This window comes from Accipiter gentilis, chromosome 22 (genome assembly GCF_929443795.1).
Source record: "Accipiter gentilis chromosome 22, bAccGen1.1, whole genome shotgun sequence".
In the NCBI taxonomy this organism is placed as follows: domain Eukaryota; kingdom Metazoa; phylum Chordata; class Aves; order Accipitriformes; family Accipitridae; genus Astur; species Astur gentilis.
Window position 1 is genome coordinate 14,903,950 of NC_064901.1, and position 12,881 is coordinate 14,916,830.

General features: G+C 37.4%; 1 protein-coding gene across 5 annotated transcripts in view; it reads left to right on the forward strand.

Moving 5' to 3' along the window:
- The window catches only part of RAD51B (RAD51 paralog B), a 416,518-nt gene that overhangs the window by 9,273 nt on the left and 394,364 nt on the right, over positions 1-12,881 (forward strand). For all 5 annotated transcript variants that reach the window (XM_049825319.1, XM_049825322.1, XM_049825318.1 and 2 more), the window contains exons 5-7: positions 2,048-2,184; positions 7,076-7,195; positions 8,279-8,462. In XM_049825319.1, the coding sequence (XP_049681276.1) occupies positions 2,048-2,184; positions 7,076-7,195; positions 8,279-8,462 (441 nt within the window). The remainder of the gene's footprint in view (positions 1-2,047; positions 2,185-7,075; positions 7,196-8,278; positions 8,463-12,881) is intronic.

Genomic DNA, 12,881 nt, shown 5'->3' on the forward strand with positions numbered 1-12,881 from the left:
TATGATACTCATATCCTCAGACATTTTTAAGCATCTCTGCTGAATTAGCTCCTGCATCAGCCACTGAAATGAATGTTGATTCCAGTGTACCTCCCAGGCAAGGCTGAAACTACAAACGTTTTTATGAGGTCTCCTCACAGTTGTCCAAATGCTTTAATTTAACAGCTGGATTGATGCCCTCCCCTCATTCATTTCAAGTGTTCTTTTTAACTAGAAACAGCTGGTGAGATTCCTTGGCTATCACAGTCTAAGGAATGTGTATTGCCTCTGCAATTTTTGCGTATGCTTTGGGTTTATATTAAAATGTGGCAGCTATTGTTCATATGACATTTTGTAATTCAAGTACCCTGGATGGAGGACAGGTAATTGCATAAATATGACGAATTCATGAACTGGAATTCACTAAATGTGGTGTGTGCTTCCAAACAAAAACAATTTAATACTTCTCTGGCATTAAATCTTCAAGTAGATTCACTGATATGGCTTGGTTTTCAGTCTTTGTTTAAAGGCAAAAGTGATTAAAGGCATTTTAACCAACTGTTAACAGCAGCTAATGTGTAACTGTAGCTAATGCAGTCCCTCAGTATTTCCCTGTAAATTTTCTGTGCTTCAAGTCATGCAGCTGCTGCTTAAAACAAAACCATAGCAATATTTTAGTATCTTGTGGTAAAAGGGTGTTTGTACTTAAACTATTGTGCATTTAGGCTCAAAAATCAGTTTGATTTTTCAATCTGTTGTAAGGTTTCTTTTTTAATTTAAAACAACAGCTCTGTATTTAAGCCATTGTTTTGGCAGTACTAGGTGTTTTGAGGAGGTATGCTTCATTTTGCGGTTTAACTTTCCTGGAGAGTCTTACTTTTATCTTGCATTATTATTTAGTCCCTACTAGCATCAGAATGAACCCACCACTCTGCTTTTACTGCCTAAAGTCAATTCAAGTTTGTATTTGCTATTTTTAAGCCCTCTTATGTTTAAGATACCATCATCTCCCTTCCCAGAAGCAGTGACAATGTAATACTGTATTTAAAGATCCACTGTAGTGGTAATGAACATATGATTATCTGAACACAGAGCCCAGCATTCATTTACAATCTCTGCAAGATCTGCAGTGGATGAAAACCAGCATACTGCCATCTCTAGTAGAAAAATCTTGCTCTCAAACTGGGGAATCTCATCGAACAGTGTATTCTTTTGATCCTTGTGGTTTTTCTTTTGGATCAAAATCATACTGGAACCATTTCACACAAGTTGAGTGTGCTCTTTTTGAATACTACTTAACCGCAGTAGGCTTTCAGTAAGTGCAGGTGAAAGCTTAAGATTGGCAAGCTGGTCTGAATCATTAAATGGTGTTCATGTTGAGATATGGTGATAGGGAGTTAACACCAATGACAAAACACATGCTGCATAGCAGAGTGTAGTCTCTGGGGCAGATAAAATCTGTTTTATGTATATATGTGGCTCATATTGAACATTCAGTCTGTATGGGATGTAAGCAATTATCCTTGTGATTTCTAAGGGAGAACTGGTTGTAACCAAGGTAATGATGATTCCTAAGCAGTCATTTACAGGTGTGAACTCATTAGCTCTGGACTTTGTTTTCAGCTCTAAAGGCCATTGATGTCATGTGAATGTCAACTGTGAATTTTTAAATTCTGCTCTATTTTAGAAGGTAGCACAGAGAGGGAGATGGAAGAGAACTAGGTATGGCTCTAGGGAAGATCTTCTAAGAGGAGGGGGAGAATAGGGGACCTCAAATATGGGAGGTAATAAAGGATGTCAAAAGACTAAAAGTACAACCATAATGCTGTGTCTGAAGAACAACTGTTTATTCTTCAGTGGATGAGTTTGACTGCATGGCACAGGTCCAAGAATAACTGCAAGTTGCTCTTTGTGGGCTGCGTTCTATCTTTTTGTGGCTGTCTCCTCCTTTGGTAACTGGAAGAACAGAATTTGCGGAGCTCGGGCTGATGGGTCTTCATTGAAAGTAGAATTAGGGTGAAATGAATGTGACATCTCTTGTTTATGTTACTCATCTTTTTTCTTCCAGATAACTAGCCCACCAGGTTGTGGCAAAACTCAATTTTGTATTATGGTGAGTGTTCTGGCTACACTGCCTGTAAGCATGGGAGGACTAGATGGGGCTGTTATATATGTTGACACAGAGTCTGCATTCAGTGCTGAAAGGTAAGTTGCAAAATTCTAAAATACACACTTGCAACTTCTTTAGCACCTTTTATCTTGGAGCCTTCAATTATTTTCTGAACAATAATTAAGCATTTATAAACTAAACAACTATGGTGGTTATTAAACATTCATCTGATATATGCAGTTATTCCATAGATGATGAAATTAATTTAATAGAATGGTTTGCTCATCTTCCTAATTTGTATGATGTTGCAGATTCCAATTGTGGTATGATGAGGTGGATGGCGCACTCTCTAATTCATAAATGGTCTTAAAAGTCCTGTACCTGCAATCTTTCTTTGCAGTTTAGTTTGTTATCAGGAAGGTTTTGAGCATGTAAAGGCCCAGCATTTTGAGTACAAAGGAAATGAAGGTTTTTCTGTGAACAGTAGGACTGACACAGCCAGTTTTCCTTCGGATTTCTGTCCTGTTTCTGCTGAGTGGGGCCTCCTCGCTGCAGTACTATATTCTCTTACCTCTATAACATCTCTTGTTCTGCTAGTATCTCCTGCTTTGCCCATGTGACAGAAACTGCTCAGCTGTGTACCTACAGTATCTTCTAACTGCTGAATGGACAGGAGGCACTATATACTGTATCTGCTTGAGAGTTACAGATATGTGCATGTGTTGGTTACCACTCTTCCCATGTTAACTGACTAACTGTTGAAATAATTCTGCAGTATTTCATTAAAGGTAGCTGTAATTTACTTTACTTGGCTACCAACTTTTCTAAACCATGACGATTTGATGTTTTTGAGATGTCTATTCCTTTCTCACTGTTGTTTGGAATTAGTGAGTTCAAAAGTTAAGGGTCTGGGGGAGGACAAGAAGTACAGTAGTCTCATCCTTGTTTGTGTAGAAAAATGGGCAGAAAAAGGTTCATTGAAATAATTTATATATTTCAGATGACTTGGTAGTTATACCCATGGCCTGAACCTGGAGTATCAAAGCAAATGTATTTGCATTGTTTAATCATTTGAAGTTATCATGGATGAGAAGGTGGGGTTTCTAACCCTTTTTTTGTCAAGTTAATTTCACAAAAGTTTGAATTACTTTAAACCGAAAGTGGAATATATCAAAGAAAAAAAGCTTCAAGCAATGGCTCTGCCAAGTATGGTGCTCCCTTCTTACATACCACTTAATTTTTATTTCAGGTCCCTGAAATGTAGGTAGTAAAAAAGGGTAGGACCTAATGGGTGAGTTAAGACTTGTTGCTTAGAAGCAAATGCTAAGGAAAACAGGTGAACGTGAAAATGGAACTGCTGAAAATAGAGTAGGATGTAGAAGGGAAATGTGGTAAAAATCGCATTATTACTAAGGATGAGACCATTTATGTATTGAATCATATTTAGTATTGCTCAGTTGGAAATGATAGCTAAACACAATTTCAGCAGACAAGCTGTATCTTACACTTTGTGTTGCAACCTCTAAGGAGCAGCACCAGCAGAGTGAGGGAAGTGCTTATCCCCTCCTACTTGGTACCTGTTAGACTACATCTAGATCCTGTGTCCAGCTGTGTGCTCTAGGTATGAGAAAGACATGACAAACTGCAGGGAGTTCAGCAGGGAACTACCAAGATGGTTGGGGGCTGGAGCACCTGCCCTTTGTGGAGAGGCTGAGGGCTTGCTTAGATTAGAGAAGAGAAGGCAAGGCTTTGGGGGATCTAACAGCAGCCTTCCCCTACCAATGCGGAGGCCATCAAGAAGATGCTTCAGTGGCGCATGGCAGGGAGACAGCAGGCATTCATTGAAATCCATTTCTGTCGTGATATATGGAGAAGTTTTTTCACCATAAGGACAGTCAGGAATTGGAAAAGGTTGCCCCAAACAGGTTGTGCTGCCTCCATTCTTGGAGGCTTCCAAAATATGACTAGATAAAGTCTCAGATAATTTATTCAGACTTCATAGCTGACACTACTTTGAACAGGATGTTGGCCTGGAGATCTCATGAGTTCTCTTTCTAACCTGAATTTTTTTATGATTATGTAATCCTGTATTATTAATAGATGGCAAGTAGAAAAGATTTTGGTTTTGTCATTGTTCTAAACACTTCAGATAAGAGGGCAAATACTCGTTCAATAGCAATGTATTTTAAAGGGGTTAATGGAGACTTTTAGCTGTCACTATTTTTATTTAAAGCTCAGAAGTTTCTACAGAAAGCCTGAGAAGAGTGCTTGTATCCCTGCTGCCTTTTAGGGCTGAGAGTTGCTGAATTGTAGCTGTCATACTGGCTGTAATGCTGTGCTGCTTCTAGAAAGGTACTGCATAAAGCTGGCTAATTTATTTCTTTTGCTGAAAGGCACTTCTCTTTTGTCATTTTGCCTGGCAGGTCTTGCTTCAGGGCAGGGAGCATTTTGCTTCCTTTCATACAAACTTTCATAATCTTATTACTTATTCTCTAACATCACAGTTTAGTTCCATCTAATAGCAATGCTGAGAAGAGTGATCAGAATTGAGGCTGGTCTTCTAAGATATGCCACTGCCTTCTGTAATTTATACATTTTTCTCTTGTGTAAAAGAAAGTTGTAACAGTGCAGATGGTATCCATCATTAAGCTTTGTCAGAACATGGACACTAGGACAGGTAGATAGAATGGCTGTAGTCAGTCTGAAAATCAAAATTGTCATCGTCAGTTTTGTAGCAATTCAACTCTAGCCAGCTATTAACTGAAAATATACCAGACTTATATAGAAAGTCTGAAAATGATTTCTTTGGTTTGCTTTTCTCTCTAGCCATACTTACTGCTTGTGAAAAACACTAGATGCAAATTTCTGTGAACCAAAGCTGAGAACAAATGGATTTTCCACCCCATGGGCCTCTGCCCTGATTGCATGTTCTGTGCAGTTTTTGGTCTCACCATGACAAACAGGATTTAGATCTTGAAGAACTTTGAACCTCCATGGAGGTCTGTGAATAGTACTGCAATCTTAGCAAGATTTTGGCATGTCATTTTAAGTTAGTCTGTGTGATGTTGTTTGTGATGATGTTCTTTGTGATATACATGTCCATTAGGAAGCATACTGAATCTCATTTCATGCAGACCATTGAATGACAGATCACTGTTGCCCAAATGGTCTGCATGATTAACTGTGCAAATGGAAAGACAAGATTGTGTCCTTGGAAGTTCTGCAGGGCAAGTTTAGATGTAATAAGTAATGTATCTGATGAATAAGATTCAGGCTATTGTAATGAAATTGCTTGCTCAGGGTAGGTATATCAACATTCAAGCTTAGTGTTTCTGTTTTTAAACCGAATAAAACAGATTTAAAAGAATTTTTCTAAAATAGCTTTAACATTTTGGGTTTTAATGAAAGGGGCCTAAATAAAAAACATCAAGATAACCAGTAAGTTGTGCCCACAGGTAGGATCCACTAGATGCCACTCTTCTCAAGCTGTAGGCAGTGGAATATGTCTGCTTAATATACAAAGTATTTTCTGTTATTAAAAAATAAAATCTTCACTGTGGAAAAAATTGATAGTGCTCAGGTTGTAACTGTGAGCTTCTAAGTTAAATTCTTGGATCATCTATTTAAGGACCTAGATAAAATTTCCTTGTGTTCAGAGGGGTGGAACTTCTTTCCACTGACTTCTGAAGAGTTTGCAGGCAGTCAGCATTTCTAAAACGTATACCATTTAGTGTCCTCAATGATTTTATGGTAAAATCTCATTTAACTGAAAATGTTGGCCTGTCATCAGGTCATTGTTTAGTTTTACATCTGTGCAAGAATTTTTTTCAAAGCATAGTTTCTGAATATAAAAGTATTTTGACAACAAATAATAAATATCCAACTTCCTCAGACTTCTTTTGGTGTTATCACCAGTTATCCGATATGCTTCCTTAGTCTCCTGTGGTAATAAACAGTGGTATGCTTAACAATTCTAATTCAAGATTTTGAAGGGTCATGAATTTGCTAATAAGGTAATGGAGAACACTTAATCATGGAATCCCACATTCAGTTCTATCAGTGAAGCACCCACTTAAACTGTTCAGTCATTTCATTATATCAAGTCATGCCAGTTGTACCTGTGCTATCTGAATGAATGGATGTTCAGTTGTAGCTACCTGGCAGCTGGAGCCTCAGTCACTTTGTGACACATTGCTGTTTGTTTGGTTTTTTTCTTCTCTGTTCTAAAAAGTATATTTTCTTGAGATTTTATAAGCCCTTTTTACAAAGAGGTAACTGGCACAATGGAAATGGTTTCAGTGAAAAAGTCTCCCATCCAAATGACCTTGTTCTTGTTTTTAAGGAGATACTATCTGAAAAGATTTTCACTTCGGGAGGTGTATTTTCCATACATGTACTGCTTGTATAAGTACTTGCAGTCGAACTGGGCTCTGTTCTTTGCAGTCCTGCTTCCCCGTTGGCTGGATCTTGTAATGGATCTTCTGTTTGTTAACAGCTTATTAAATTTCTGTGGCAGCACAAGGTCCACTTTATGATTTCACTGCAAGATAAAGGTGGAAGGGAAGATCGTTTGAGTTACAGAGTACATTTGTCTAAATGAAAATAATATTTAGATATAGTAACTAAAATAGGAGAATGCATGGTCATTGAGTGGTACCTCTTGTACAAAACTCAAAGAACTTTGCATTCAGTAACTATAAACTTTGCAGTTTCCTTCTAGAGGAGATATGCTGTTTCTTTATGTATAGACACATTGTCTTTACCTAGTGTACCACTGACTCTAGCATCACTGGGAAGAGAAACTAATTGCTCTGACTTCCAGTATTTCAGTCTGACTGCTACAGTATTCTTCTCCTTTGAAAAAGATTTCCAGTACTACTTGGTATCTGCTTATCATCCAGAGGTTTGCTTTGTGAATACTTGATGCCTTATTATCCCACATTATTTCTTTTGCAGTGTTATGCCTTCTTTTTTTTTTTTTGGTAGGTTGATTGAGATAGCAGGAAACAGATTCCCTACTTATTTTGACTCAGATGAAAAGCTGTTCTGCATGACCCGTAGCATTCACCTGTATCGAGAGCTGACCTGTGGCAGTGTACTGAAGAGGTATTCTTTTCCAGAGTTTAAAAAAAAAGACCATTTTGACTGGATTGTCTAGAACAATATTTATTTTATATAAAAATCTGATGAAGTGTAATTCATTTATTTGAGGCCTTTTCATGTTGCTAACAGCATGGTCTCTAACAAAGTAAAATTGCTACAGAAAGACTGACATTGCTCTTCTTATTTCGTAACATGTGACTAGTCCAGTTGATGTTTTTTAATTTCTGATAGACTTTCTATATGATCTGATCCTTGTAAGCCTTTAAAGGGGAGTGTTCCTGTGACAGGTTTTGTCTTGGCTTGGTTTGTGGAGAGACCATAGTGTAAGAGTATAAGTTTTCCATGAAATAGGAGTTTGCTCCTCCAAAGCACAGTTTACTCCAGGAAGACTGGGACCCCTCCAGCAACGGGAGGAAGGAATTGTTTAACAGTCATCAGCCTGAATGCTGTTGTTGGCAGTGTTGTATTGTCATGTTGTTACCTTATGTTAATTCGTGAACACATTTTGCAATGAAAATGAATTAAGTTATATTTTAGCATGATCTTGTGTATTTTATTTTAGTGGGAGAGTTATTCTAAGAAGAGTTTCTTCTTGTAGTGCAGCTTTGAGAGAAGAGCTAGTAGCATATTATCAACAGATTAGGCTTGGCATACAGTCTCTGGAAGCATATAGAAATGGATTTGACCTTCTGTATATACATAGACATCAAGGATTCTGATGTTGGAAATGGGTCACTGCTACTGTAAGCAAAAAGGCACGGTTACAATGTCCGCTTAACTTGCTATCTCCCATTCAGGGGTTGTACAGCATAGTGTTGCTAACTAGAGATTCTTCCAAACCTGGAGGTTTGGAAGAGGTCCTACCTTGGTTTATGTGGCCCACTGGAGCCTCAGATTCCTTTCCAAATCTCTTCAATACATTCAGATGTTAGTGGAGGTGGTGCTTAAGGGGGAAGAAGAGGGGCTGACTTTCAGCTTATTAAAGTAAACCTTTATTTAAACAATTTCAGAGTTATAAAATGGTTCTATTGTGTAAATAATGTTATCAATGACTGGTTTTTTTTTGTTTTGTTTTTTCTTTTTTAGGATTATGTCTTTGGAAGAAGAAATTATTTCAAAGAAAGTTAAACTTATAATAATTGACTCTGTTGCTTCAGTTGTCAGAAAGGAGTTTGACACAAAACTCCAAGGCAACCTGGCAGAGAGAAGTAACTTTTTGGCTAGAGGAGCATCAGTGTTGAAGTATTTGGCAGAGGAGTTCTCAATACCAGTAAGTTCGTCCTCCTTTCCTAAGTTTTTGCCTTACAGTATCAAGTAATAAAATCTGAGAAGGAAGAAAGTGACAAGATGATGAAAACCACAAAAAGCTTCTAGCAGGAATCTTCAAGCAGGTACCATTTGGAAAATAGTTGGGGAATTGAGGAACAGTAACTGTTCTGCTTGGTGGTTTTTGTTGTTTGTATTTTTTTAAAGTTTTTTTTTTATTTAGGGCTTCAAATAAGGGTTTACAATATTCTCCATCTGTGTTTCAGTGCTTTGTTTTCTATTTTTTTACTTTAAATCTTGTATCTTATTTTGCTGCCATTAGATATTGCTTACCCTGATGGTTCCCTTCCAATGCAATGCTTACTCTAACTAGTGCATACTCTGACTAGTTGAAGATCTTTTTCTGTCTCTGTCCCTTCTACTTAAGTGTCTAGAATCTCAAAAGGCCTTATGCTCTGGAGCAGTGTAACTTCCTTTTGTGACTGATAATGTGTGCTAATTAACGCAGGAAGGAAGGTAACAGCTCAGCAAATCCTTGCCTGTGGACTTGACCATAAAATACAAAGGAAGACATGGACACTCAGTGCAGGGACTGGGTGGAACTGATTGAAAAGTGCTTTAGAAGATGTAAGCTGCATAAATGTGTGTGTTCATTATGTAATCCATGGAGGATCATATCAACTCAAAAGATGTTATTGAGACTCAACTCTTGGAAGTATTTCCTAGTATGGGTAACCTACTCGTCACTCCAGTATAAGAGAGAAACTGAGGCAAGAACTTGAGTAAGGTTGGTGAGGCATTTTCCCTCTGACGGTCCTGAGGTCACAGCAACTATCATACTAGAAATATGCACATCAGAGGTGTGGAACTGGCTGACTTAAGAGGAATGGCTTTCCTTCTGCTGTGTAATTTCTAAAGACTTTTGATGGAGAGGATAAAACCCTGTGTACATGCCTTCAAAGTTCAGGTCAAAAGATAGTGTCCTAGTTAGTGCACCCAATCATGTTTATAGCACTTTAAAAAGCCAGGAAAGAATTGTGTGTAAGTATGTGTACTCTCATATTTTGGGGAAATATTTTATAGCCCTTTGAAAAAGGGGACAAGTTTTATGGGAAGATATTATTTTTTTCTATTTTCTTCTCCCTTAGACACTCCCTCTTCCCCTCTCCACCTTCATTAAAATGGTGAAGCTGGGCTGGATTGGAGTGTCTGACAGTTCAGGCTGCTGCCCTGCTGGCAGTCAGGACAGTGTTGATATTCACAAAAGTCTTAGACTACTTCACACTGTTCAACTCTAAGATTGTGATCCTAATTCATCCTATGTAAGAAGAAAAGAGAGCTTTTTAGAGAAGAAAAGAGAGTGTTTAAAGGTTTCCATTATGTTAAAGCTAACGTGTTTGCTTTGAGGTGTTGGCAATACCTGGTGTGCTGGTCTGTCCTTCTCACTGTGAAAACTTTGATAAGAAGTTCTGGGATTTTGGGCAGGAACTTGTGCTCTTGGTCACAGCTCTGTCTTTGTTAATTGGTCCATGAGATATACTACCTTTTAAATAAAATCTTTAAAGATCCATGTAACTACGTGTAAATACACAGATTGAAAGCTTGTGTATTTTTAAACACCTATTGATTAGGTTTATCAATTTATTCAGTGGAAGTCCAACCATGTTTTCATTTACTGTCATCTTTAACACACATTCCTTGTGGGTTGGTTCCAGAGTATTTTAAAGTTTAAAGATTTGTTTAATTTTATGTTACAAAATAAACTGTAATAACTCCTATTAGTTAAGAATTTTAGGAGGGCCTTGGCTAGGTAAGGCTGTGTATGTGTAACATGCAAAATCCAACATCAGAGTATGTTACGCATCTGCAAGTGTTGGTGCATACTGGAGATAAGTCTGCTGTTGCATACATTGCATTAACGGCTGCTAGTTGTGGTTACAGAGTATCCAAGGTTCTAATTGGAAATAACTGTGTTGGAATTATTTCAAATGTTTTTACTTACCTAGAAAATCACAAATATAAGATTGGGACTAAAAGAACATTACTAAGGTTGCAAAGTGATTTAGATCACTAATAAATTGGACATGTGACACAATATGTAACACTTACATCATGGCAGAATCAGTGCATCTAAACACTGAGTTGAGAAACAAGTAAGGGGACTCAAGTCTGAGACCCTGAAAAAGATTTGGCGTTGATGACTGATAGGTGTTGAACTTGAAGTCAATGCTTTTGGCTGTAGTTAAAAGGTCTGGTGAAAAACTTCAAGTAGTTGAGCAAGGGAATCAGAAATAAGGAGGTTGTGTATTATCTATTTAGCTATAACTGTTACTGGAGCAGTATTTCTGGTGTTAACAGTCCAGGGAAGATCGTGAAAAATACGCTTCCAGGAATAAATAGCCTTGAAAATGGCTGGGAGAAGGGGAGGGCAGTCTTAGTAATTAAGATGTAAGGTGCTTGCTTTGTTTAGCTTAGCTAAGGAAATATTAAGGGTTTCTTCATTAGTCAATATGTACCTACTTGAGGAAGAGGTATTTGATAAAAGCAACTTTCTCTTCAGCTGACAAAGATATACCACAGTTCTGTGGTTGGAAGCTGAATTAAGCAAGTTCAGACTTCAAATAAGAGGTGTGTTCTTACTGGACTAATTAATCAGTAGAATGCATTACTAAACATAAATGCTTCTTGTCACTGAGTATTTTTAAATGAGCTATTTTTCCCCCATTTCCTAAAAAGGAAATGGGTTAAAATAGGATTAAATTTTGGGAAACCCTGTATGACCATGTTACGCTGGAGTTCAAATGAGTTTAATGCAGTTCCTTCTGTTGGTGTTACAAACTCTCTAGCTGTTTATAATCGTGTGTTCATGGTGTCAGGATGTCGAGTTTGATGTGCAAAAGTGACTAGAATTCATAGCTTTTACCGAACTCATGGGGAGATGTTTCAAACCCAAGTAGCTCTATATGGTATTAAGTATTCAGAAAAAAGCTGACCATAACTGCCTCAAAACTGATGGTCATTATTCAATAACCTGTCTGCACCTCTATGTTCAGTTTGTAAAATGGGAGTAACAGGGCTGTTAGTTGTCAGGATGCTGTGAGGATAGGATCATTACTGTTCAGAAAGCACTCATACTGTGTCCATGAACAATGTGTGGATGCTTATTGGAAAGTAACACTTGCCATTCTCAGTGTAAAATTTAAATAATGTGTAATAAATGAAACCTTAATCTGTCTTGCGAGATGAGAATAAAATATTAAATATATTCATTGAATGGCACCATCTTAGCCACTGAATGAAGCAAGTGAAAGTGTTGTGTGATTGTAAATTTTTGCTTGACTTACTGATTTTTGAATTTTTTTGTTCGTAAAGTACAAAGAAACAGCTTTTTTTTCTTATATATGGACATTAGTAAAGCATAAGTTGTTTCTAAAAGTGAAATATGATGCCTGATTTCCTTTTTTGATCCCTTCTTCCACCTAACTTAGCAGTAAGCTTGGTTCCATCCTAGGCTCTTTAAATGATGCCAGGGCAAGAGACAGCACAAGGGTTGGATCGCTTCTGGTCTATTGACAGGCCACCTGGCAGCCATACTAATGAAGGAACAGCTACTGAAGCTTTTTCCTCCGTGGGACACTATGTAACAGTGTCCCTTTTTCCCCTTCCCTGCACACAGCTGTGACCAAACCCTACTTTTTTCTGCTGGGTTTAGTTGAAACTAGCCAGTCAGATCAAAAGTGATTGCTAGAAACTGAGAAGGACTATAAATCAAACAAAAAGCTCTTTATTTTTGAAATCCAGTGATTATGTAAACCTATAAGAAAAGTTTACATCACATTTATCTGTTTTAGAGTATGTTGTACTTGAGAGCATTTGGATCTGAATGTTTTCTGTTACAATGTGTGTTGGTCCTGTCTACCAGATTACATATTTAAGCAGCAGTAATCAGTCCTATGTGTTTCCTGTCTAGTTTCCCAACTTCCTTAGCCTTCTTAAAAAGAACAGAATTTAGATTTTCTGTCTTCCCTTCTTCCATATTCATAAAAAACTATTTATTATTAGTAAGTGGTATTCAGTAAAAGTAGTTTAGTGTTCATGCTAGTTGAGAGAGAAATGATGTCTCCATTTCAGTGAAGAGCTAAAACTAAACCCCAATATGACTAGAATTTTTCTTGAGATTTAACTGTTTATTTTATAAAAATGGTTATTTATAGAACCTTGTCTTCTAGTTGTTAGTACTTGAGAAAATGTGTGAAGCTACCTAGACATCTCCGTGGAAAAGCCTCTAGAAGTGGCAGTTGCAAAACCAAACTTTAAGCATTCTTTTAAATGTCAAATTGAGACTGAAGATGAAACTTGCTTTGTAAATCCCTAAGGCTAATCAAATTACAACACTGGCTGTCCTTTATACTTTTGTCTGGGT